This window comes from Pseudonaja textilis, chromosome Z (genome assembly GCF_049901715.1).
Source record: "Pseudonaja textilis isolate UNSWEBS1 chromosome Z, rPseTex1.2, whole genome shotgun sequence".
Lineage (NCBI taxonomy): Eukaryota > Metazoa > Chordata > Lepidosauria > Squamata > Elapidae > Pseudonaja > Pseudonaja textilis.
In genome coordinates this window covers 90,297,686-90,324,915 of record NC_142008.1, presented here as the reverse complement: position 1 = coordinate 90,324,915, position 27,230 = coordinate 90,297,686, and the positions used below count along the sequence as shown (strand labels likewise).

The 27,230-nt window shown below is 36.2% G+C and overlaps 1 protein-coding gene across 1 annotated transcript; it reads left to right on the top strand.

Moving 5' to 3' along the window:
- Positions 1-214: 214 nt before the first annotated feature.
- MYL4 (myosin light chain 4) lies at positions 215-21,149 on the top strand. The gene is made up of 7 exons (XM_026717586.2): positions 215-733; positions 7,490-7,517; positions 16,174-16,323; positions 16,775-16,948; positions 17,925-18,002; positions 19,894-19,938; positions 20,757-21,149. The coding sequence occupies exons 1-6, from the start codon at positions 611-613 to the stop codon at positions 19,920-19,922; spliced, it is 582 nt and encodes a 193-aa protein (XP_026573371.1). The 5' UTR covers positions 215-610; the 3' UTR covers positions 19,923-19,938; positions 20,757-21,149.
- Positions 21,150-27,230: the final 6,081 nt, after the last annotated feature.

Sequence of the window (27,230 nt, the reverse complement as noted above, 5' to 3'; positions counted from 1 at the left end):
CATTGCAAAAGACATGATTGATAATAAAATGAGAGAAAAAGCCAAATAAGGCTCTCCAGCAAGATCAGCTAGTGAAACACACACACACACACACACACCTGTTGATCAAACAGCTTGCAGTTAACTATTCCACTGGGAAAGTGTCAGAAAGTAAATCCAGAGCTTGAAAGGGATGTGTGGCATTTGTACTTGTAAGGCTTGCCTATAAAAAGACACACTTTGTCCCCCTTGAGTATAGAGGCAGGTTGAGAAGCAAAGAGCGGTATTATTTTTGGGGGATAATCATCTAAAAAAAGCATTTCCATTTCAGTAAATGTTTTCTACAGCTTTTCTAGCTCAGGTGTGCAAAAGCAGCCTGCATTTTCTATCATAAGATATGGAGCCAAGCCAGGCCCTTGTGGATGACAAAGGACAATTGTTGACTGAGAGACACGCTACTTTTTTGGAGTCCTTTCCTTTTATAGTAAACAGTTGTCTTTGCACTTTACCCACCCCTCATGTATGAGACCCACAGCTGAATATATAAGCCGTGGATGAAAGTATTGCCTTTGTTCCCTGAAGCCCTTAAGGTTATTTTTCAACCAAGCACTTTGGCAAGAAATCCAGACTCATGCCTCCTAAAAAGCCTGACCCCAAGAAAGAAGCCCCCAAAGCAGCTCCGGCTCCGGCTCCAGCTCCAGCTCCAGCTCCAGAACCACCTAAAGAACCTACCTTTGATCCCAAAAGTGTGACAGTAAGTAGTTCAATTTTTCTTGTTCCAGCCTCTGCTTATCTGCTGCCCTCAGGTGTGTCTGATAATAATTCCAATAATTTCTAGACAATAATCTTAGAAAATCTTAGAAAAGATTGTGGAAAGCAAGATCCAGTACATCTGAAAGGGCACTAGGTTGAGGAGCATTATCTTCCTTGGAAGAAGGAACAGGGAATACAATTCTACCACTGATACATTAAAAAATGACTATGTTCAGACAGAGTTACCCAAGCTAGTGAATTTAAATAGTGGAGGAAGCCACGTTTTATTCCAAATTTATCACCTGCCTACTCTGAAATTTTGTTTATCAGCGTCCCATTCCTTCCTTATTCAGCTTCAGCTAACATTACATATTCATTATTTATTTTAATTAAATAATGTGATCTACAATGAAGAATTATTTTGGAAATCAGCTTCTGCTCAATGAATATAAATATATTTTGCAGAAACTGGGTAGTTCAAGTTAATTGTAACCTTTAATATTTTTGGTGCTTAATAAGAAATAATTTGTAGCTATTGAAAGTTTTGATAAGATTTGTATTCAACCTGAAATTAGTTGTAGGACCATTTCTGTTTGTAACTCTTTTTCATCAAATGTATTATGATTCCAAGGAATGAATATTATAATGTATATAATTTTCCTGGTTAAAAAAAAAACCCTGAAATGTTGAAAAATGTTTAATTTTCCATAAAATATTTATTTATTTTCTGCTGCTGTCATCATGGTTGAATAGATTCTACTTATTTCTTGCTTAAAACTCATGTTGAAAATGGAATGAATGTTCATGAAATAAATATCAGTCTCCTTTCAACATTGTCTTCAACTATTTGAAGAAATCATCTACATCTATTGTAAAAGACTTCCAAAAGTCTCCCAAACTTGAAAATCTGGTTTTGTAAAAGTTTGGTATAGATCCCTTCTGTGATTTTGCACTATCCTGAAGAAGCAGAAGATATCATTAGTGTACAAAAATTGTTTTGCATTGAGATAAATTAGTTTATAAGTGTATATACAGTGTTTTGTATACTGATTTTCACAAATGCAGGCTATTTCATTCTCATTGTCTTTCCCAAATAACACTTTCTAAACTTGATCTCCTTTGATATGTTAGATTGTGGTGACATTATCTCTTTTCTCTATGAATTTTCACATAGAAAATATGGCAAGGGTAATGGGTACATCAAAACTTTCTAAATTTCTTTCCTAATGTCTATTGGCTCCATTTTCATATTCCAGGTAGAAACTTCCTTTGATAATATTTATAGAGGAATAACATCAAAGATGTAGTTTTCAACATGTCTATATATTCATGTTGAACTCATGATACCGGAAGCATGTTAGAAAATATTATCATCTTAATTTATGGCATGGTTTCAGAATTTCAGCTGGTAAGTAAACCCAGATAAAGAAAAATACATGAGACAATATAAAAATAGGAAGACACCTATTTTTTTCAAGTTCTTTATTTAAAAAAACTATTAAGAAAGAACTGTCCTTTTGAATCTACATGTTTTACTGTTGAACATAATAGCTACATTCATATAGTATGTTTAATAATTATTAATCAAATAAACCACAGTTGATTGGATTTGCACAGATTTCAGGGACTGGATTTACTATAAACCCGAATTAAGCAAGTTTATTTATTTATTTTGTCAAGCGATTATAAGATAACAGGTATAAGTATAAACATAGTTATGAATACATGAAATGGATACATATAAGAAAAAGAAACAATAGCACAGGGACGGTAGGCATCGCAACATATTCTGTTATTTTATATTGCTAGTTCATGTATGATGTGCCACATACTAAATAAATAAATAAATGTTGCATGAAATAGTCAATATATCTGCCAAATATACGCAGAAGCCAAATGGTTTCACTGAAGCTATGCAGAACTATAAAGTTATACAATGGGAAGGATACTTAGGCCAGCCTCTTAGATTCCTCAGTAAGGGAATCTCAAGTAAAGGGGCGTTGGTCCAACCTGAATGCTTCTTCTTGGAGAGCCGAGCTAGGAGACTAGAGACTACCCATCCTGGATTCTCCTTTTGGCTCAGTGGAGAAGCATTCCAGACAGATGGTTGCCTAACTTGTATCTCAACCCTTTTAGAAAGGTGCAGCTTATCAATTAACTGCTTTGATAAGAGATAATGGACCAGGCAGTTTGATAAGAGACTGGAAACTTTTTGTGGACTTTCTATGTGCTAAATATAACAACAGATGGTGTGTGTGTGTGTGTGTGTGTGTGTGTGTGTGTGTGTGTGTAAAAAGGAGAGGAGAATTTACTGCTTTTTCTTTTCTTTCAGCACACAGCCAGGGCAGATCCTACATGTTAAATGTTAAATTTAAGTGATCACTTTTCCCTCTTTTTTTTGAGGTTGTTAGGGTTGAATATATGCTTTCGTTTTGTTTCATTTTGTTTGTTTGTTTTACTGTTCTGTATTTTATTTTTATGATATAATAATATTTAAAAAAGAAAGATGCAGCTTATCATACTTTGGAAAATTAGTTCCACTATTAAACTGCTCTTTATTCTTTAGGATTGTAGAATGCTATAGCCCTAAAGAATAATGTTTCCTTTTTTCTATGTATCATTTGCTCAGGTATTTGTTAAGTTCTATCATTTTTCCTCTGTACCTTTTCCTTTCAAGACTAAACCTTCCTAGTTCCTTCAATATTTCTCCATAGAACTGCAGTATTTTCTTAATCCTCTTGTCATATGGTTTGCCCTTCTCTGAACCTGTTTCATGTTGTCTGAATCCTTCTTAAACAGTGTTGTCCAAAATTGAACGCAACCAAGCTGTAGGCTAATCAGCATTAAACAAGATGATGATTTGGAATTTATATTTCTGTTCACACAGCTTAAAAGTGCATTTGCCTCTTTTCTAATCACATTATCATATTTATCCATATTCAGCTTGTGATTGATCAATATTCCAAGATCTTTTTCACAATACTATTACCAAATCAAGTATCCTCTAGCCCATGTGCATACTTTGTTTCTTAAATGAATAATTTTTAATTTGTATCTATTAAATTTCATTTTAAAATGAAATGACATTTAAAATTTAAAGTTTTGTTATTTTCAGCCCATTTCTCTACCCTACCCAAGTACACCATTAATCTAATAAATCACTACATAATGAGCCAATCTTTCACCCTTCTATCTTTGGCATTAAAATAATGAATATAGAAAAGGAGAGATGCATTATCCTGGATTATCCTAAAGAGTCCATGTAGTTCTGGATCTAGATTCCAAAAATGATCAAATAACAGAAAAAGCTTATGAGGAATGTGTCAACTTGTTTTCCTTTTTTAGACCATGATATTTGGTATTTAGAGGTACATTACATTTCCTCTTAATGTGTCAGTGAAGCTACTCTTAATAGTGAAACACACTGAACTATCTAACACATGCAGTAGGTCATGTGTTTCTTGTTATCATTTGCTTTCCACAGGCACTCAAACTTGGTCTCTCAAGTTATCAGGCAGGCAAGGGAAAAACTTTTTGCATTCCTCTCCTTTGATAGTGACACATTCTTGTAAGACAGCTCTTGCAGTTGAATTATTAATAGCTTCAGAACAGAATGGAAAAGGCTTGAACCTTGTCTTTGTAAAGAAGACTAATGCTACTGTAAAAAATATATATAAGCACAAACACACTGATACATAAACTTGGTAAATCATAATAAATTGGCTTGGATGACTTTCTACCCTAAGCTACATTGTGGGTTTTTATAAATATATACAGTATATTACTATGTGAATTCAGTCTATTGTTCCTAATGTACCTTGGCTCCTATGGTTAGGGCTTGCTATGAATTTAATTACATTTTTGGAAAATTTGGCCAATCAACCCTAATCTATAATTAAGCCAGAATTACTGAAATCTTCACTTTTTGGAATATTCCTCTCATGTGGAAATCAAAGAGTGTCCTTTAGGGTTTGCACATATTGCTTGCAAAGTGTGCAAACAAAGGCACCAAAACTGCCTGATGGATAAGGACTGGGTGCTTTTGAACCAGTTGCTATTTCACAGCCTAATTTACATTGCAGGTATAAATTAAAAAAAAACATAACTGGAATAACTGAAGGAAATAATCTTACAAATAATACGAAAGAAAACAATTTGCGTAAAAGTATATCCTAAGAAAGGAACATACAAAGATGAGAAATGTTCATCAAAATGAATAGGACTTTTTAAAACTGATGTAGAAATGTACAGGAACAAACATGAAACTGAGATACTTCTACATATTTCTCCACTCACAGTGACAACCTGATTAGATTTTCCTTGAGTTCAGGATGAGGTCAGTGTGGAGAACCTGAACAATAAATGAAGAAGTGGAAGCTGCCAGGAGATATCAGAAAATAGGAATATGTTTTAATAGTGGGACTGCAAGAAAAAAACTTGCAATGGCAGAGTGCTCCTTTTCATTCTTCCATTCAGTCAACCAAATTCTCTTTCAGGATACTACACTCCAGTCTATATCTGCTCTGAATCTAGTTTTCCATCTTTCACCCCAAACCAGCATTCTGTTGAGCTCTTATTGAGCTATCTGTGAGGTCCACAACTTGCCCGTCTTTTGGGTGTTTTCGAAAACCTTATGATTTCTTACAAAATTGGGTGTTAGTACTCACACATGATCATTGGCAGCAGAGAATAAATGATACTATAGAAGATGGAACTTTTTTGTCTTGATTTTCATTATACTAACCACTATTTCTTGCAAGGCAAAATATTCCTTCTTCTGAATTTTTATCTTCTCAGTTGATGGATATTTCCATACTGAGCTTAATTGTCATTGTCTATTTTGCCTCTCTCTCGAGATTTAACCTTCTACAAAATAATTATAAAATGGATGATTTTGTAGAAAAAAATAGCTTCTACAAAAATTCTAAAAACATTTTTTACATAATAATCATTTAGATTATGTTTCTTCAAATGTTAGTACAGTGTATTCTTAATAGTGCATAATTAAGCCAAATCAGCCTGGGAGGGGAATGTCTCACCTCAATTCAATCAACCTTATTACATTTTTTTTCTGATGTTTTTTCATGTCATCTGAAAAAAAAAGTCTTCATATGTAAAATTTGTACGTACATGAACTGGCTTTTAGACAAGGTAACATGAGTACAGTTTTATGCACCTTGCACAGAGCTCTTGCAGATACTTGTAATGGGTGTGTTAATATCTACATAAAACCAGTGCATTTTGAGTTAAAAGCCAGTGCATTTTGTTTAAATGGGATGGGATTGGAGCTGAAATGAGACATAGAGGCTGAGTGCTCAAGCTTTAAGAATGTCTGATTGGGCCTTATCACATTTGGAAGATATGAGCTAGAAGACACAGGAAGATGTGAGCTGCCACATACATACTGTACAGGGTTGTGAGTGTCTGTATGCTTTCATGGCTAGATTATGAAAAACAACTAGGAACCTAGTAATGCTACCCTAACTATAAGAACCCTATCAAGAATTTTAAAACTATAGCCTCTCTTTATGAGCAGATAAATATTTCATATTACAAAAACATTTCTGATTAAGAATTATGTTTAGCATCACTTTGTGATACTTAAAAAAAGCAGCAAATAAGCTCTGTTTCCTGACAAGTATTACAAGCAAAGTTTCAGAGTAAAAGAGACAACAGAGGGAAGGGGGAGTGGTTCAGACAGATTCTTGAACAACAAGAAATGAAGCTAGGAAAGAAAGGGTAGGTTTTCATTTCAATTTGAAGGAATACATGTGTTTGGCTGGAATATCTAACATCAATATATTTTTATGCCATTGCAATTTCATGCAATTCTGTATACAGCTTAGCTTGACACGTACAATTGAATTCACCCATCATTCCAAAACTTAGATTGCTAAAATATGGTTTATTGAAAAATCATAGCTCATTAGATTCCAGCAATATGTAGATCTAAATGATATAAACATGTGAAACTATCTAGAGAATCCAACCTGAGAAATGCACCAAATATAAAAGTATAGTTTCTTATTGACTTCTCCTCTCTAGAATGTATGACCAGACTTAAAAAATGAGTAAATGAAATTATCTACGGTAAACCTTGACTTATAACTAGTTGCTTAACAATTATTCAAAATTATGACAGACTTTACAAAAGCTATGTATGACCTATTCTCAAGGTTACAATTGCTGCCCCTCCCCCTACGGTCACATTTGGGATACTTGGCAACTAACTCATATTTAAGCATGGTGGCAGTTTTCTGCTATCATGTGACTGCAATTTGCGATATTTTTTTTTGTCATTTTCCAGCAGAACATGGGAAAGAAACCATTGGATATGCTGGATTCACTTAACGACCTGACTGAATGACTTCACGACTGTTGTAAAAGTGGTCATAAAATGCCCAGTCATATAGTGTCTCGACTTACAGCTATAATGACTTGTGAAATGCTGAAATCCATTATGGTCATGATTTGAAGACTAACTGTAGTCTTGTTTGTAGATGTACTAAAAGGCCTGTAGACACTTCAAATTATTCAAATAATTTGACTAATTATGTACTATTATGTCAGTGTCGACTCTTACTGATCTTGTAGATTTTCTTCATAATGGTCTGTCTCTAATTTGATCTTTCAGTTTTCGAATGGTGCATTTATTTCTAACCTTAATATACAGTACATGCTAAGAGATGGATTGACTCAATTTGAATCAAAGTGTAAAAGGGGAATAGCAAATAATGTTATGCTCTTCTCTCCTTAGATTGAATTCAGTGCTGATCAGATTGAAGGTAAGTAATGGTTTATTTTAAAACCATCGCATTCATATGTATGCTACTTTTTTTCCATGTTATCGTGAATAAATTGCCATTCGTTAAGTTCACAAAATACACTAAACCATAAACTATTAAAGCCATTAAGTTCAGTAGGATATGATAAAAGTTACTATGTTGGTATCAGATCAAATATATTTGTTGCATTCATACCTATTAACTAAGATATTTAATGATGGTTTTATAAACAAATCAGAATGGCTTGTTTTGCATATGTCACATTATAATATAGCATGATTGAAAAAAAATCAAAGTCCAAACCAGAATAACAGAGTTGGAAGGGATCTTGGATGTCTTCTAGTCCAATCTTCTGCTCATGCAGGAGACCCTCATTCTTGAAAGCCTCCTGTGACGGAAAGGAAAGCTGTACCACTGGTTAATTGTTCTCATAGTTAGAAAATTTCTCCTTAGTTCTAGGTTGCACGGCTGGTACACCTCATAAGGGCCCCCATTCCAGGGTTACAGGAGAAGATGGTCAACAGTTTTGAAGGCGGACGAGGGCTCTGTGCCCCAGTGGCAGATAAAATGGTAGAACCATCTTCTAGGAGAAGGGAAACTCTGATTTCAAACTTCCACTGCCTTGTGCTATATCTATTATTGGAAAAGGCTTCAGGAATCAACCTCAAGGCAAAATCTGGAGCCAGAGTCCCGGAAGCAGTTCATGACTGTGTACGATCACAGTCCTGATTGTACCAATTGTATCGGCTCTGCCGTTCCATTAGACTATTTCAGTGATTGAGAGGAGAGATCTGCTGCTTGGGTAACAGTTTATCCTCCATATGAAATTACTCAGGCCTTGTGCTCTGGAGAGGACACTCCAGCTTTGCATTCAACATTGAAAGAACACAGGAAGTGGCAGTTAGTGGTTTCATAGTACGATACCATAGTCTCTTGAGACTGAAGAGTGCCAGTTCAATTCTAGGTTGCTTCTCTCCTTGATTAATTTGCTTCTTGTTTTGCCTTCTGGTGCTTTGGAAAATAGGTTGACCCCCCCCCCCTTTCTTTGTGGCAGCCCTTCAACTATTGAAACACTGCTATCATATCACCCCCTAGTCCCTCCTTAAATTAGACAAGAGTCAAACCCAATTCCTGCAACCATCCTTCCTATGTTTTAGCTCCAGCCTCATAATTATCTCTATTGTTCTTTTCTGCACTCTTTCCAGAGTCTCAACATCTTGGGTTTTATTTTATTTTTTTGGTATATGTTTTATTTACAGTTTTTCTTTAACAACCAACATAATTTGTGGAAAGTGTAATGACTGGGTCAATATATTTTTACACAGTGCTAACAGCAATAATAATACAATTACTTATACACAGTTTTTATCTTCCAACTTCTAACCTTAATATACTCATTATAATTATAATATATTTTTGTATATCTCTATATATACTGTTTTCCCAATTTGTACCTCCCCCCCCCCCTCGTTGAGGTTCTTCAATATTCACCTCTTTATCTTTAAGCAATACTATTCTCTCTTTATAATACTATATTTAAACATCAATTACATCTTCATACAATGTGTTTATTGACCCTTGTTAAGCCATCAATATTTTAGTATTTAAAATATTACTCAAAATCTATCATGTTTGCAAAATCTCAATTTTCTATAACACCAATAAAGCCATTTATTAATACAACTCAATCAGTCTTAAGATTATATCTCTGAGTCCCCTGAATTTGTAATCCTAAAAACGATGAGATCCAATATATTTTTGCCCATTGTTAATCATGATAGTACATTTAGGTATGCTTAATCGGAGTCTTCCTCCTCCTAACCTGCTGTATTTATGGTTATAATAAATTCCATTATGTATCTACATGTGTATTGCTATTTTCCAAGTTTATCCATTAGTTGTTAATACAATCATAGTATTAAAAATCTTATGTCTCTATCCCTCATCTCTTGGTCTTTTTAGAATTCCATCGTTTATTGATTTTTTGATGATGATTTTATATTTCTCTCTTAGGATCTTATACAGTGGTGGGATTCACATTTTTTTACTACCAGTTCTGTGGATGTGGCTTGGTGGGTGTGGCAGGGGAAGAGTACTGTAAAATCTCCAGTCAGAGGTGGTATTTGCCGGTTCTCCAAACTACTCAAAATTTCCGCTACCGGTTCTCCAGAACTGGTCAGAACCTGCTGAATTCCACCTCTGATCCTATATTTCTTTCTAACATTTCTACATGGACTGAGTGTTCTTTCCCCGTATCTCCTTCTGCTGCATCATTTGGATACCCATCCATAAACCTCCCATTATTTTGGGGAAGTACTCCTTTTTTCCTTCTATACTATTGTAAACTTTTAGGGGATTGTCTATTCGATTCTTAGTATTTATTGTTATTGTCTTTTCACTGTTTTTTTTTTTTGAAGCTTATTTTGATTTGTTTCCTTCCCCACTCCTTCTGATTTCTCATCCATCACCTGAATATTTTGTTCCTCTTTTCCCAACATTTGTTGAGGGTCTTCTACACTCACTTAAACGATCCCCTCATCTCCTTATACATCTTTGTCATACTTTCAAAAAAACTTGTAACCATCATTAGCATTTCTTCATAGAACTCTATTGCTTCCTATTGAATCACTTTGAACCACATTAATATATGGAAAATTACTCAATGTATCTTTAATATTCCAGTATCCCAACATCTAAAATCTCCTAAAGAGTAAATCGTTAATAAAATTTATCAATCCCAAAATTATTCCTCCAAAACCTCTGGGCTTCTAGTCCTTAGAAACTATAGTTTTTACTTTACAGTCTTTGTATTTCTAGTTTACTCTTTTCTAATTGTCCAAATTTTGAAGTTTTATTTGCTTTTCTTATTTTTTTTTCTTTTCAATGAGCAGGTCAATAAAGTTTTAGTTTTTATAGTTCAATTTGCCTCAAACATCTTCAGACAGCTTGGTAAATATTTCCAAGTCTCCAAATTGTCTGCAATGATAACATCAAGGTCAAATTGTTTCTAGATGTTATTTGTTTTTAATCCTTTTAGCATGTCTCACATTCCAGTAATCTTCTTCCTCTAGTAGAGCTCTCCTGCTCCCAGTTCCAACTTTAACAAAGTATAAGAGTCAAAACAACTGACTGTCATCCATTCGGGGGAGTTAAAAATAAAGTTTAGAAAAGCAATTTCTCCCAAAAGTCACTTTTCACAATGTATTCAAGGAAACATCCTTGAATATTTCTTTTGCATCTGAATCTTTAACTTTAATCTTTCTCTTCAATTTTTAGTCTTTAATCCTTCTCCATTAATCCAATTGCCACTTTCTTACTATTTGGAGGTTATTTTTTATGTTTTTTAGCTTGAGTTAAATCTTTGGTGTAAGGGTTAGAAGTTATCTCACCCAGTTTCACTGCTTTATCCACACATTACACATTACGTCCTCACTCCATTACAAGATCTTAGTGTCCCGGTTGTCCCAGCTTGTGACAGACCAAAATGGCCATCGTCCCTGCTGCTGTTCGGGAGAGCGTTCTTGGACCAGTGAGGAAATTGCAATTTCCTCACATTCGACGAAGCGCTTCTCCTTCTTCTCCTTCCAGGGTGGCTGAGCCCCATAGGGTCTCCCAGCAAGCAGTTGCTGGGTGCATTTCACAGAGTCCAGTAGGGCTCTGCTATTTTCCAGCTATTGCCACTGCAACGTCAACCGGGAGTCATTTTTTTAATAATATGGTGACCAAAACTGGATGCAGTACTCTAAGTGTGGTCATAATAAGGTTTATAAAGCAGTACTAGTACTGCATATGATGTTGATTCTATCCCTCTGGTAATGCAGCCTATATTCCATTGGCTTTTTTAGTTGTTGCTGCACACTGCTGACTCATATTTAAGTGATTGTCCGTTAGGTCCAAAATCCCTCTCACAGCTAGTGCTATTGAGCCAAGTTTCACCTAATTTATTTATATTATATATTTGGCGTTTCTTGCCTAAATTACTTTTTTCTATACCAAATTTCATTTGTTAGATGGGGCGCAGTGTTCAAGTCTGACAAGATCCATCTGGGTTTTGAGCTTATCTTCTGGGTGTTGGCTATTCCTGCGAGTTTAATGTCATCTGCAAGTTTGATGAGTTTCCCCTTCTATTCCCTCATCTAAATCATTTATGAAGATGTTGCAGAGTACTGGGTCTAATATGGAATTTTACCCCATTGCTTATTCTCTCCATGTAGTTGAAATTCTATTAAGGACTACATGTTGAGTATGGTTTATCAGCCAGTTACAAATCCATCTAGTAGTGATGCTTTCCTCCCACATTTTTTTAGCTTATCAAAAACTAGGTTCTAGTCTACTTTTCAAATGCCTTACTGAAATCAAAGTATATAATGTCCGCTTCATTATGCTGGTCTACTAATTTAGTCACTTTGTCAAAGAAGGAAATAAGATTTGTTTGGCACAATCTGTTTTTGACACATATGTTGGGTTCTAATTTTACTTGCTTCTAGGTGTTCACAGATCTATTGCTTGTTTGAAGATGAGAACCACATAGACTCTTTTCCAGTTCTCCGATAGTTCCCCAGGTTCTATGAAATATATGGTTCAGTGGTTCTGAGATCATGTGTGCCAGCTTCTTCAGAACTCTGGGATGTAACACACCAGGTCCTGGTTGTTTGAGCTTCTTTAGAATGGACATATGTTCTTTCTTCATTTTCTTGCTTAGGTTAATTTGTATTTCTAATCTGTCTTATACGGTTATGTTTTTGGTAGGTTGCCATCCTTTTTTTGCATGAAGACAGATGAAAATATAAATAGCCTTTATAAATAAATATAAATATAAAAAGCTATTACATGAGCAGCTATGTTATCTCTATATAGAAACTTTATAATGTTTCAATAGTTTCAACCTATATTTTTGAGAACTAGTAATTCCCCCTTCTTTCAGAGGAAGAGACACATTACGGCATAACCTAAGGTTGGATATGTTGAATTAGGTTTTGGTTAATAGTATGGCAAAAGACATAATGTTATCTACACATTATGGGAATTATTGGCTAAAGAAAAACTGCCATGGCAGGTCTGAAGTTCAATCCTGAAGTTCAATAAAGTTTATAAATCCTTTGATATATTATTAGCCATTGTGATGCCACCGATGACCTAATAACAAACCAACCCAACTATAACTGTGGCCCAAAGATTTCTGTGAACCTTAAGATTCTTGGGCTTCCACTTGTCTGAGGTTGCAATATTTCAGTGGTAGAGATGAAAAAGGTTATGTTGGAAATCCAGAAAAAAGTAGACCATGCCTCAGAGGTAGTGAAGGATTTTGATGGTAAAATTTCAGCCTTGAATTCACGGATGGATATGCTGGAAGAGCAAATTCACAGCCTGGCCCGGTCAATTGCGACAACTAGCTCTATAATTGAGCATGAGCAAGCATGCAGACAGGATTTGGATGGCTCAGCTAGACAAAATAAACACCTCAGTTGCCACATGAAACAGATCAAGAAATCGATGCAACTTCGTACTCTCAGGATCTATGGCTTGCCTGAGAAAGAAGAGGGCCACAATTTGGCAGCCTTCATAGAAAAATGGTTGCCACATATTCTGAAACTAGGAAGCCCTTCCGTTGTGATAGAAAAAGCCTATCGACTAGCACAGAAAAGGGAGAAATCAAATGCAAATCAATGCAGCAGGACTGTTCTTATTCAGCTTGCAGAATTAAAGGATAAAGAGAGGATAATGCAGCAAGTTAAGAAGCTAAAAACTATCACATACAAAAATAACATAATTCTGATTTTCCCAGAAATAACCATCCCTGAAGGTAATGTTCTGGGCTGAAACTAAACAACTGAACATTTCAGTTGTAGCCAGTTTATAGGATCCAGATTGTTATACTATAAGTATACTAGTTGAAATCAATGGGACTTAAGTTAATCATTCCCACTAAATTTAGTGGACTTCTAAATCTACATTGAATATGCTATTAAATGATATCAGTGGATATCAGTTCAGTTACTTTTTTTCTTTTCAGATGAGCTCACAAAATAATGTAAGCTTCCCGCAACTTTAAATAAAACAGTAGATTCAAAACATAGTATAGTGTATTTTGGAATTATCTAAGCGGAAACAGATTTAAGATGACTTCATAACCAAAAAACCAATAAATATGACTCCTTTAAATGTAATAATAGTGCAATAATATAGAAATAGAAAAATTATTGGAATCCATGATTCTTATCCATTCAACATAAAGCTCTACAATGCACTGGCTTCCTGTTTTTGCTTAAATGTCACTTCAGAAGCAAGTAGACTATACTGATTTTAGTATTAGAAATTGTATTTTGAAGTTCAACTAAAAGCTTTTTTTTCTTCTGTTCAATTGCTTTCAATTCTTGAAGACTGTGTGGATAAGTCCCTGGAGTTTTCTTGGCAAGCTTTTTCAGAAGTAGTTTGCCACTGACTTCTTCCTAGAGTTGAGAGGAAGTGATTGGCCCAAAGTCATTCAGCTTTCTAACCTTTTCCTGTAATCTATTCCAAATTAATATGTTGGACAAATAACATCCCTGGCACATCTTTTATATTACAACTTTATTTTTACAACTTATCCCAAAACATCATTTATTTTTATGCTAAAATGTTTAAATGTTTGTTTTCCTTCCCTTGATTATGCAAGAGTTTTGAAATGTTGAACTTCCAAGTATTTGTCTATAGGATCTAGAACAGTTGTCCAATGACCACCTGCCCACACTTGCATCACCTTGAGCCCTCCCACCATAGCCAACCCACCATGGGAAATCATCCTCTCTTGACCCTTCGCCTGGTCCTACTCCCCCCCCACCAGTCCCTGTTGCTTCTCCCCTGCCCCCTTGTTCCAAGCAATTTTCTAAGGGATACTTGTCCCAATCCAATTAGCTGTGCATCCCAGCTTCCCGAAATGGAAACTCAAGGTGATATGAGTGGGTGGGTGGGGAAAATGTGTGGTTTCCCCCTGGCAAGAAGTGCTGCTTTCCAACCATTGCACTTTATGTGTGTGCAAGTGGGAGTGAATTGGCAACAAAGTGCGAGCTCAGAGCAAGCTGCAAGTGACAGGAAGGTAGCAACCAACAACACTATGGGCAGGGTTAGGGCAGCAGCCAACTCCTCTGTCACCTCTATTCTGATCAGGAAAAGTGAGAACTATGCATAAAGCTCAGACATTGGTCCACAGCTGCCCTGGAAGACTTGGCTTTCAGCCTTGGCTGTCGCTGGGCACTACATAATCACAGCTTCTACTGCCATCTCCACTGGTGCTACCATCTGGGCTGGGAGCATTGTGAGTATAGAGAGTGAAGGGGGATGTATGGACATAGTGGACAGAATGGGAGAAAGCAAACCAAATCCTGCAAGCTGCTCCCTTCCAGACATTCCACGGTGTTGCAAGGAGCCCCTTGGCTGAACACTGCAGTTTCATGGCAAGGCAGCAGGTGAGCAAATGGAGATTCGTGGTGCTTCTGAAATAATAGAGTCTTTCCAAGCATATCCAGAAATCAGGAATTTGTTTTCAGTTTCTAAATGGAACTTGGGAGGAGGAGTTGGCTGAAAGTAGCTGTACTCCAATTGTTTCTCCTTTCCTTTGCCAAACTAAAAAAAATTTCCCGCTACTGTAATGCTATTGTTAAAAATTAGGGATTGGAAGCTTGCTATCTTTTATAAAATTACCAATCACAGATCATGACTAGTTTCCTTATATCTTGGTGAATTAGTTCCAGAATTTGACATTGCTCAAAATTTTTTGGGTTTGATCTATGCTAAAACTCTGACATGGTGAAGGGAAAAAAAAGTCACAACATCACAGCTAATCAGGCCCTGCCTGAATCTACCTTAGCTAGCCGCCCAGCTCCACCTCAGCCACAGCCGACTCCCTCCAGCTAGTAATGGGGTGGGGAAAATGAGGGAGGGGAAATTAATTGAGGGGACTCCACTGAAGTTCTCGTTGAGTGATGGGAGGAGGAAGGTTGGAAGAAGAGGAGGAAGGTTGGAAGAAGTCCACAAGTCCTGTTGCCCCGTTCTACACCCACCACAATGATGCAGCATCCCAGGGGAGCTGGGTGCAGAGTTGGGCCAGGCAGGGATTTTTTTTGTTTGTTTGGCAGAGGAAAGGAAACAAATTCCTGATTTCTGGATGTGCTTGGAAGTACTCTATTATCAGCCAATCTCTCCCTTTCAGAAGCACCACGAATCTCTGCTTGCCCGCTCACTGGCTTGCCACGAATCTGCAGCATTCAGCCAAGGGATACCCTGCAACAGCGTGGAACATCTGGAAGGCATTAGCTAATGATGCACACTCCTGATGAGTTGGCTGTGGTGGAGGGCCTGGGGTGAAATGGGCATGGCCAGGCAGCTGAAGCCAATTGTCCCATTCCAATCTCCATAGAACAACAGCTCAGATCATTTTCTGCTTTGCAATTTCTCACATGTAAAGAGACAAATTATAATATTTTTGTTTGCTATCTGGTTTAGCCATTGTGCTTTCTTTTGAGATCAGATAAATATAACCTCTCCAAAACTCCCACATATAGATAAAAATAGGCCTCCATTTCTGTTTTTTTAACTATTTCACATGTAGGTTAGGAAGGATTTCTACAAAAGTTTCTGCTAATTGCAAAGAGCTAATGGAATTCTCTTTTTTGCCCAGAGTTCAAAGAAGCATTCATGCTCTTTGACAGGACCCCAACTGGAGAAATGAAAATCACATACAGCCAGTGTGGAGACGTCATGCGAGCCCTGGGACAGAACCCAACCAATGCAGAAGTCTTGAAAGTGCTAGGGAAACCAAAGACAGAAGGTACATATATACAGGGGAGATTCAGGCCCTTTCATATCCTACTTCAGAAGTTTCCTGCCTTCCACAAAACTATACATCTGCATGTTCAATAACTGATCTAGAAGCAATTGCAAGACTTAATTCTTCTGAGCTGTAATCTATCCTTTCCAAGTTCAGATCTGCTTGAATCAGTTTCCAGATTTGTTGTTACAGGAAGATACACTGATGAAATGGGGAAACTGTATCTAAACACAAGGGAAAGTGTTTGTGTGTGTGTGTGTGTGTGTGTGTGTGTGTGTGTGTGTGAGAGAGAGAGAGAGAGAGAGAGAGAGAGAGAGAGAGAGAGGGAGGGAGGGAGGGAGGGGGGGGGGGGTGGGGTGGGGTGGGGAAGGCTAAGAGGATTATTGGAATTGTCTGTATCAGAATTGTTACTTTTGGTATTTGTCATCATCAGCATATTCTTTCTTGTCAGAAATGAACACAAAGATGCTGGATTTTGAGACTTTTCTCCCAATGTTACAACACATTGCCCGATCCAAGGACCAAGGGACTTTTGAGGACTTTGTGGAAGGATTGCGTGTTTTTGACAAGGAAGGAAATGGCACTGTCATGGGAGCTGAACTGCGTCATGTCCTTGCCACTTTAGGTATAGGAAGGAATTTAATCTGTAGCATATTGAAGGGAGTAGAGTATCTGTAGAATTTGTGACAAGAATTATGTTTAGCAAGGTTTGACCTTCCAGAATAATTACCTTTAGCCAACCTGTCTGCTGTCTTTCAAATCATCCATGTGTTCATACATATATACTCCAGCATGTATGCACACTGCTTTGATTCATTCAGACATGGATTTGAATTTAAAGCAGGCTATCTTTTTGTGATGCTTCCACAAGTACTGTGCGTATATCTTTATAGTAATAATATGTTGTGATTTATGGAGCTGCCATTTCAGGAGATTTTTTCCCCAGCTGATTGTGCAAAATCAATGCCTATATTGAGGCCCAAATGTGAAAGTGAATATCAATTATACTTGATACTAAAGAAATAGCCCTGGTCTTAAAAATCTCGGAGTAAACTTAACTTCTCAGGTATCATTCTCTGAATGTGGATGATTGTGGAAGCAGAGCAGCCCATATGGAGCTGGAAGGCATTTCTGTATTGCGCGGTTTTCTAATTTTCTTCATCATTGTCACAACTCCCATTCATATATAAAACAAGTGGAACATTCATTTCTTGCAAGAATTCATTCTCTCATTTGGCAATTCTTTTGTGACTACAGATATTTCTGGGATTATTGTTGCATAAACAACTGCATCAGGAGCTACTGATCACAGGATGCCATTGTATAACTGGAGGCTTCTTTTGTGCTAAGCATCTGTCTATATCAGTTGTCCCTGACTTGGTGCTTTTCAGAATTCTTTTGTCCATGTTAGCTAGAGATTCTGTGATTTACAATCCAAATAGATTTGGAGAATGTCGGGTAAAGAAAGACAGAATTATATCTTATTTAATATTAACAACCAGATGTATGATTTAAGTAGTTTCTATTTCTCCTGCATTCAGAGAGAAGTACTGAAGCAAAATTAAACTAACTAAACAATTAAATTGATTTCTATTTTATAGGCGAGAAGATGACAGAGAGTGAAGTAGAACAATTGATGGCTGGACAAGAAGATGCCAATGGCTGCATCAACTATGAAGGTATTGTTAAGTGGACAAAACCCACTTTTAAAAACCATATTAAAAAAGATCCTTTGCATTTGCTGTTTATTGCTGGAGCTGTTGCTAAAATTGCCTAACGCTGGAAAGTTTCTACTGCTATTTTATTTCCTAAAAGTCTGAGTACAAATCAGCCACGAATAAACAGCGGCTCCCTGAAGAAATAGAACTGGAGCAATATTGAGATGTTTGGGTTGCTGAAGTTACTGCTAGAATAAAGATTGGAATTTCAATCATCTAGCTTTCTATGAATATGACTGTATAGGCTTTCCACTCCATTTGACTGTTTTCTATTTGGAACGTAAGGACTACCCCTACTAGTGGTACAATTAGAATGGTCTGAGAATTTGAATGCCATTTAACTTCCTATAAAAATAATTCTTAAATTCCTATTCACTTACTTACCTGCACTGTCTTTACAGCGGGCATCATTTTGGTGATCAAAGGGCAGAATTGGGGGTGGAAGAGACATCAATGGCTATCTAAGGGCAATGGTGGCATGGTAGTTAGAATGCAGTATTGCAGGCTAACTCTGCCAGCGGTTCGATCCTGACCAGCTCAAGCCTTCCATCCTTCCAAGATCAGTAAAACGAGGACCCATATTGTTGGGGGCTATATACTGACTCTGTAAACCACTTAGAATGGGCTGTAAACCACTATAAAGCAATATGTAAGTGCTATTGCCATTGGTATCTACAAAATTTCTTCACAATTACTGCAGTTCAGATCAATCCACCTATTCTGGGCAGCATACAACACAGAAAGAAATGTAGAAAAAAAAAACCCATTTATCTGAGGTCTGTGTATGTTAAAAATCTTGTATCAGACTTTCAACTGGGAAAAACTGGAAAGGTAATAATTATTAAAACAAAGTAATTTAAATGGGATAATTTATAGAATGCTGGGACCCACATGACCAAGAATGAAATTCACTTCAGCATTTATTAAGGTTTTCAGCTACACTCTCAAAAACCTGGTAGGTTGCATGGCACAAGGGAAGATGGGAGAAATGTTTTCCTGTCCTCTTTCCCATCTCTCTGGCCCCTGTATCAAATCAGCTGGTAGCAAGGCCTGACAGATAAGAGATGATTGGCTGCTTTGAAACAAAGGCTGAAATCTGAAATTTCTGCAGCAGGTGGCGAGGGAAGGAGGGGCTTAGATGCCCGCTAGTAAAGTTATAGATGGCTGAGAGATGCTGGTGTTTGATGGGTGAGCTCTTTTCTTCCCTGGAAGGAGGGAGTCTCTAGGAACATACCAGGAATGGGAGTTGGGGGTACTTCTTTTGTTCCCCATCCCCCCAGCGAAGTGGCAGGCAAAACCCCAAAAACTTTAGACTGTCTACTATTGACCTCACCCCTTTCCTAAGAGGTCTGTAGGGGGACGTGCATAAGTGCATCAACGTGCCTACCGTCCCTGTCCTATTGTTTCTTTTATTTTTGTTATATGTATCCATGTATTCATAAGTATGTTTATACTTACACCTATTATCTTGTAAGCCATTGACAAATCAAAATAAATAATTAAATAAATAAAGTTTCACAGGTCAGCTGAGGAGGAAGACTGATTTCCAAGCTCCTTGCCACTGTCACATTTAAATAGATAGAAATGTATAAATTATCAATTTATGTTAATTAATGTAAGAAAATACACTTTTTAGAAGCTTACTTGTTCAGACCATCTGGAACTACTTTTCAAATCCTTTTTTAATTTATTATACTTAATGATCTAGATTAGGTGAACTGAACTTTGAAGGCTCTGAACTGACTATAACACTTAACTAAATCTACAGAATATTTTTAATATAAAACAACCCTTTCTGATAATCTAGAGATTAACTGTATTACTTCTAAATTCCTGTTTTCATTTTCCTCAGCTTTTGTCAAGCATATCATGTCTGGCTGAAGCTAGAATCTTTAAAGTGAGTCTTTTTCAACATTTCTTATTTGAATCATTGTATAGTATGATTAGGAAAATTTCTGGCATATTTTAACACTTTCACAAGTAGGTGTGGAAGATGATGCTAAATATTTTAACATTAGCAAGTCTCAAAATAGCTATGAGAAGGGGGGAAATGAAAAAAAATAGTAATGTCATGGAAGTTTTAGGATGTTGCAAAACTGATGGTGACTGACAAAATTAGGAAGAGTGAGGAATAAAAATGCAACTGAGCTGTAAACAGACAGAATGACACAGAGATTATGAGGATTCCTTAACAGATATATTTTGCTTTGCCTTTTTTTTGCATTTTCATAAACATCTGCACAGTAAATGATTGTGCAGTACTAGTAATAGGGCAGCATGGCACACATACACAAACACGCATATCAATCAATAATTACAATATTACAGATAACATAAGTGTGGTATACTATTCTCATAAGATGTTAATTAATATGTTTGAGCAATTCCTGAGAAAAATTAAATGGAAAGACACAAATTGATTATACTAATTGAGCTTCTAATTGATCTAATAACTATTTTTGAAATTCAAAACTGCATTCCTTTTTGAAGCAGAAGAGATGCAAAACTGGACTCTTTCAAAAGACTGAGTTCCACAAAGTTCTGTATTGTTGCAACTATAAATAATAGCATTTGCAGTATTTTATTATTATTGGAAACAATCTTGACTTCATTGAATGTAAATATATAACTAACTGTATCATGATTAGGTACACACAGTTAACGGTTTAAAAAAATACTAAGAAGTTATTCAATTATTTTGTTCTTCCTTTCCAGATTCTTCAGATGAGTAAAAAACTGATTCGGCAGAAATTTCCTCATACAATTTCCCCCTTAAAATTCTGTAGGAGATGAATCTACCACAAGCCACATTAAAGGGACTGCCCATTATAATAACAAAACCACTGCATTAAACACCTCTGCATCAATTTCAAATTTTATTTTTTTAATCGTTTCTTCTTTTTGTTGTATCTGGTACATTTAAATTAAAATATCAATATTTGTGCAGGATGCACTAATTATTATTTGGTTTTAAAAAGTCAAACGGGAAAATAGTGTACATATGTGATGGCTCATAATGTTTTTACTACTGGTTATTTTGAATGGGACATCAGATTAGAGAATGTTGCTATATGAAAAAATAAAGATTTGTTTGTTTCTATCTTTCAATCAACTGCAGAATATTCCATTCTTGGTAATGGATAATAAACTATGAGATGCTCTTTAGAAGAGGAACATACAGTTGCTCTCTTTGGGATGGAACTGCACAATAACTATAGAAGGTGGACTAAATATAATGATTAATTTTATATCAGCACTTTAATAGTTTGCCAGTGTAACTAAAAATTTCCTCCTGATATGTTAAGCTCTCTCCCCAAATGGATGCTATATACACTTGTGGGATTTTAGTGCTGACACTTGACCATACAATCTTGTAAGCCCAGATATCTGGAAAGCACCAGCCTAAAGAAAACATAAGACGACAGCAACCATTTGGCTTTTGTAAAAAGGGCAATTTTTAATCAATATATACATTTTTTTGCCCCATATCATGACAACTATGTATAGTTACTAAACATCTGCCACATATTTGAAGAAAAAACATTCAAGGCAATTTATGATTCAGGCAATGCAGACATAAAAATAAAGTAAAAATAATTAGAATACATAAATATAAAACAGGAAGATACGAATATAAATACGTGTATATTTATTGCAATTTATACCCTGTTTAGAATAACAATCTTCCTAAAACAGGAACTATATAAAATAACTATTATAATATTTTAAAATAAATATCTAGGATCTTCCCCATACAGCAAGCAATGGTTTTGGTCAGGAGAATCCAGCAAAGGTCCAGCTAGAGTAGGTTTTGGTGATGGTCTTTCACTATCAAATGTAGCCAGGCTTCCAGATGCAATTTAAAGTGCTGGTTTTCATTTATAAAACCTTTCAGGGTAAAGGGCTATTTGCATAACTGTCAATCTCCAACTTTCTCTGGTTATCCCATAAAATCTGGCACAATGAGCATGCATCAGATTCTTTCTACAAAGTACTATATGTCACCTAACAGGACTTAACAGGACCTAGCGGGCTTTCTCTATCATGGTATTCCATATGGAATAGCATTCCTTTTGTGATTTGGATGGTCACATCTTTGGCCTTTAGTAAGGCCTGAAAACCTAGCTTTTCCTCTAAGGCAGGGGTCTTCAAATTTGACAGTTTTAAGATTTGTGGACTTCAACTTCCAGAATTCCTCTTCTAGTCATGTTAGCTCAGGAACTCTGGGAGTTGAAGTCCACAAGTCTTAAATTTGCAAAGTTTGAAGACCCTTGCTCTAAGCCTTGGTCCAGAACCTGGATGAGCCTGTCTAAAAATGAAGTGATTTGAATGAGAATATGATACAATTGGCCTGGGTTATTTAGTATTTCTACATTTCATTTTTTCCTTTGTTTTTGTTTAGTTTTTAGCAATATGTAAGCACTCAGGGCTACTCTTGCAAGTTAAGTGGCCAAATAAATCATATTAATGAATAAAAGGAAGGAATAAAGGAACATAGGAAAGGGCCAGCATTACGTTTTAGTAGCATACAAGAAGAGATAAAAATAGATGGAACAATAATGGAAATAAAAAGGAGCCTACACTATGGCATAAAAATAATAAGGAATTTTAAGGAATGAAGCAAAACTTTTGAAAAGCATCAAGCAAAAAATATGTATTGAAATATATCTGAACTAGATTCCTAAAAGGATATGGAGACTGTAGAGGAATTGAAAGAATTCCTTGCACCAGAAATTGGATTGATTTTCTCAGCTCAAAGAAACTAATTTCAATAATTAAAGCACATTGGGGAAACAAAACAAGATTTTTAAAACATTTAAGCAACCACATGGAAATAAATTGCTGAATCACAATGTCATCCATCCTAGAAGTCTCAAAGAACATCAACGTAAAACTGTTGATTTCCTAACAAACTATAAGCCACCGAAATCATCAAGGATGTTCAAATATCTTCTCTATGTCTATGAATTTTACAGCATAAAAAGGCAACTGAAGGGGGAATGTAATGCAGGTGAATAAATATGGCACAAAGAAGGTATTTGTTCCCCTTTCATAGTACTGAGACCAATAATAATGATTGAAAAGGGATTTAGAACAGACAATAAAGATGACTTCTTCACAAGACATGATTAATATAAAGAATTTATCATAAAATGTAGTTATGGCTACTAATTTGGACAAACTTAAAAGGGGCTTGAATATATTTATGGAAGATAAGTCTACAGCATATCTCCAAATACCAACTGCAGCAAAATAACTGAGCAGAATAATGCTCTGCTTGCTGCTTCACACATCCTTGAGGCATTGGTCAGTTACTATGAGAGAAAATTTGCTAAACTAAAATAGACTTTGATAGCAGCCCAATCTTATCATATTAGATCATTGCTCCATGAATACAAGACAACTTTAAAATGAATTCATAGCATTCCATTATCAGTTGCAACATTCCATTCATATTTTAGTAACACTGAAAAATTCAGGATTTTCCTTACAGAAGTTTTCAGTTGACTCTGGAGATTTTCAATAATATATATTTATTATAAATAAAAGTTAATATCACTAGTAATTTCTGTTGGCAGACAAGTTTTTATAGAATTGACATATAGTATAGTAATGATATTTCTTCAGATTGAAGCTTTATTGAAACTACTGAATATCAGTAGTTAGAAATTCTCTAGGATAAAGTCACAGTTAATTTGGATTACCCTCTATTTTGCTGATATAAATTTGGCCCACTTCAATTCTTTATGCCTTCCTCAAATCTCAGTCTGAGTTTGCTGTTCAGACAGACTCTTCCAAAGGAAAGGAAACCATATAACACATGGTATATTTTATTACAAGTTTTTGTTGGTATCAGCTGTCTCCCTCTCCTTCAAAATTTCCTGTTACAACTGAAGAAGGAGGACAATATAAATAGAAACTTAACGGGTGAATTCTCCTAGGACAATAGCCAACACTCAGCTGTTTCCTTTTAAAGTTTGGAAGCATTTTCTTCTTTAGCTCCTAGGATAGCACATGACTTAGAAGGCAGGGGTGTTTGAAAAGAAATAAAAATAGCAAGCTATTCAAGGAGAGCCTTTGCTAGCATTTCTTGAGTTTTAAAAAACATTCATACCAAAGATGGTTTTGATAATGACAGCATGAATTTAGTCAATGAAGACATAGAAAAAGGAAACCAAAGGAAGCTAAGAGGACAGTACATGAAATTACCAATGATCAAGCTTGAACTTTTTAAAATATAAACTGAAATGTAAAATCAAGTTTACCCCAACAATAAGTATTGTTTTTCAGTGATTAACTGAAGAGAAAATTCATTTATATACTCCAGGAATAAGATGTAATTTTGTCCTCTAATCTAGCACTATAAAAACATTTAGGGTTATCCATAGTCTATAGTTAGAAGTTATAATGCAAATAAAAAAGAACCACTAAACAGCATGATTTTTCTTTCAAAAAGTTTGATTTTGCTATTTTGTGGTAAGTATATATAAGTATGTGTGTGTGTAAATCAAAGAGCAGGTGGCAAGTGCTAGATCAGGAATGAGTCCTGGGCTCAATCATCTCAAACTTGCCACGCGCTCTTCATTGGGCATTCAGAGGTTCAACTGGTGCAGAGTGCAGCGGTGCAGTCTTTGGAGCCTCTACAGTGGCCCATATTACACTGTTGTTCAGAAGCTCACTAATTGTTGGTTTACTTTCGGGTGCAATTCAAGGTGTTGGTTATTATCTATATAAAGTCCTGTATGACATGGATTCAGATTACTTGAGGAACCCACTCACTCCTATGAAACAGGGCTGGCTCATCTCGGCCAGCAGAGGCGGCATGCTGCAGATCCTGTCAGTCAAGGAATTCTCACTGATGATGTCCAGGAGGAGACCCTTTTCTGCTGGGACCTCCAGCTCTTTGGAACATCTTGCCCTGAGGTGAGATTGGTTCTCACTCTCCTGATCTTCTTCAAGAGCCTGAAGACCTGGCTCTGCAAGTTGATTTGGAGCCTTAGTGGGGGAGTACTGGATGTGGTTGATCGACTAATAGTAGCTTCCACCTCCTCATTCTCTTACACTCTATTCTGTTCCTCCCCATCTTTGAATTATAACTTGTGTATACACACGCACACACATGCATGCATTAATACATATACACACACACCAATGGTGGGTTTCAAAATGGTTTGCCATTGGTTGTGGCGGGTGTGGCTGGGTGGGCACGCTTTGCACACATGCACACTTTACGTGTGCGCACATACCAAACATCTGCACAGAGGTTTTCCTACTCCTGCAATCCTGCATGTTCCCTGTAGCTTCAGCAGCTGACGTGCGGCAATCTGCTGTGCCGCGCAAAGCAGCTGTGCTTCAAAAGCAGGAAATAAAGGTCAGTATGGGAGCCTGGGTGGGCGGTCGACCCAACAGCCGATCATTTGAGAGAACCGGTTCAGCCTCAGCTGATCTTTGGAGCTACTGGCTCGGCAGAACCAGGCCGAAACAGTAGCGTCCCACCTCTGACACACTATACACTATATGTTGTTAGCTACCCAGAGTCATTTTGCAGTGGGTAGAAAACAAATTTAATAAACAAGAAAAATAAAATGTGCCTGTTAAATGACAGGAAAACAAGCAAGCAAATATTGAAGTTTCTATGTTATGGGGATTCAGCCTACTGTTGTCTATCTAACAATTAAATCTAGGCTTTTTACATAATTTAATAGTTATCTAGACTAAAGGATTTTGAATACAGTACTAGTTGTATCTATGTCAATTGATCCATTTTTCTTTGCAAAATTGTATTTAAATTACATGCCTACAAAACAGCTCAGCCAGAGTTTGGGTTGGCTTTTAACCCTTTCCTTTTGACATGTTATCTTAATACAAATCTTGGAATTTGAGATGGCTACAGAGAGATATTTGCTGTCTCCGAGTATGTGAAGGGCTTCACACAGAAGATTGGGCAAAAAAATTTCAGAGTTGTAGTAGAAGATAGCAGTGTAATTTATAAACAATGGTTTTAAATTACAAGGAAATAAATTTTGATTGAAAATCAGAAACAAGAACCCATTAGTAAAAGTTATTCAAGAGTGAAATAAAACACTAAGAGAGTTAAAATCCTTCTTTAAAAAATCACCTTTCAGAGAGCCACTGCCAAACTGTGCTGACAATACACAATAGACAATTTTCTCAATTAATTAATTTGCTTATTTATTTATTTATATCCCATCTTTATTATTTTTACAAATAATTCAATGCAGCAAACGTATCCCACACATCTTCCTCCTTCTCTTTCCCCAACAACCACCCTGTGATCTGGGTTAGGCTGAGAGTAAGTGACTTGTCCAAAATCATCCAGCTAGCTTTCATAGATGAAGCAACACTTAAAACTTTTGCTATCTGAAATTCAATTGCTTAGCTTTTTTCAATAAGTCAATTGACAATTATTGTTATCAATTGATCTGGCAATTTAAGATCGGCTCTCTCAGAAGAAGGTTAGGGTTAGGATTATAAATTTGATTAGAAACTAGGATATTCTGTAACACTTGCAGATATACAGTTTAACATTAGAGGTAACACATGCCCAAAGAAGTGTCCCCAATGATGGACATGATGTGATTGGGATGCCAAGTTATTTTTGGTACAATATATATTGATCTAATTTTGAATTATTGGTTATCAATAATTATGGAATTGATTTTCAGTCAAACATTTTACTCCAGGGCTATAATTCCAGCTTTTCTGATGGAAGTAGATTAAAGCTTGTTTCTCCAAAACATTTTTTTAAAAACTCTACAATGATTTTTTGTGTGTATGTGTTTTGATTTAGTCTTGAGTCAGGCTGAGTACCTGGATAAATCCTGATGTGTCTCTAGCAACACTTTCAAAAATGGTTTGTCTAGGATTGAGAGAGTGACTAGCTCAGTCATCCAGCTGGTTTCTCTGCCTAAGCCAGGACTATTAAATATTAAATGGGCAACCCAGGGAATAAGCATTGATACGTGATATAGCTAATTATTCCATTAGATCAACAGGTCATTCATTTGCATAAGCAATCTGACAATTTCCCAATAAAGACACCCTGTCAATCAAATTGCAGCAAGATTTTATCAATGAATTTGTTCAGTCCTGGAGCTTGTGACATTTCTGAAGATACCCAAGTGGAATCATTACCAGCTTCTCATATCTAGATCTAATAATAGTTTA

What these genes read in the sequence shown, in the direction of transcription:
- MYL4 (XM_026717586.2), top strand. Translation starts at nt 611, where the DNA reads ATGCCTCCTAAAAAGCCTGACCCCAAGAAAGAAGCCCCCAAAGCAGCT. An exon ending in TCATGTCCTTGCCACTTTAG is followed by an intron (nt 16,949 to 17,924) that starts GTATAGGAAGGA and finishes TCTATTTTATAG; the next exon opens with GCGAGAAGATGACAGAGAGT. An exon ending in TGGCTGCATCAACTATGAAG is followed by an intron (nt 18,003 to 19,893) that starts GTATTGTTAAGT and finishes CATTTTCCTCAG; the next exon opens with CTTTTGTCAAGCATATCATG.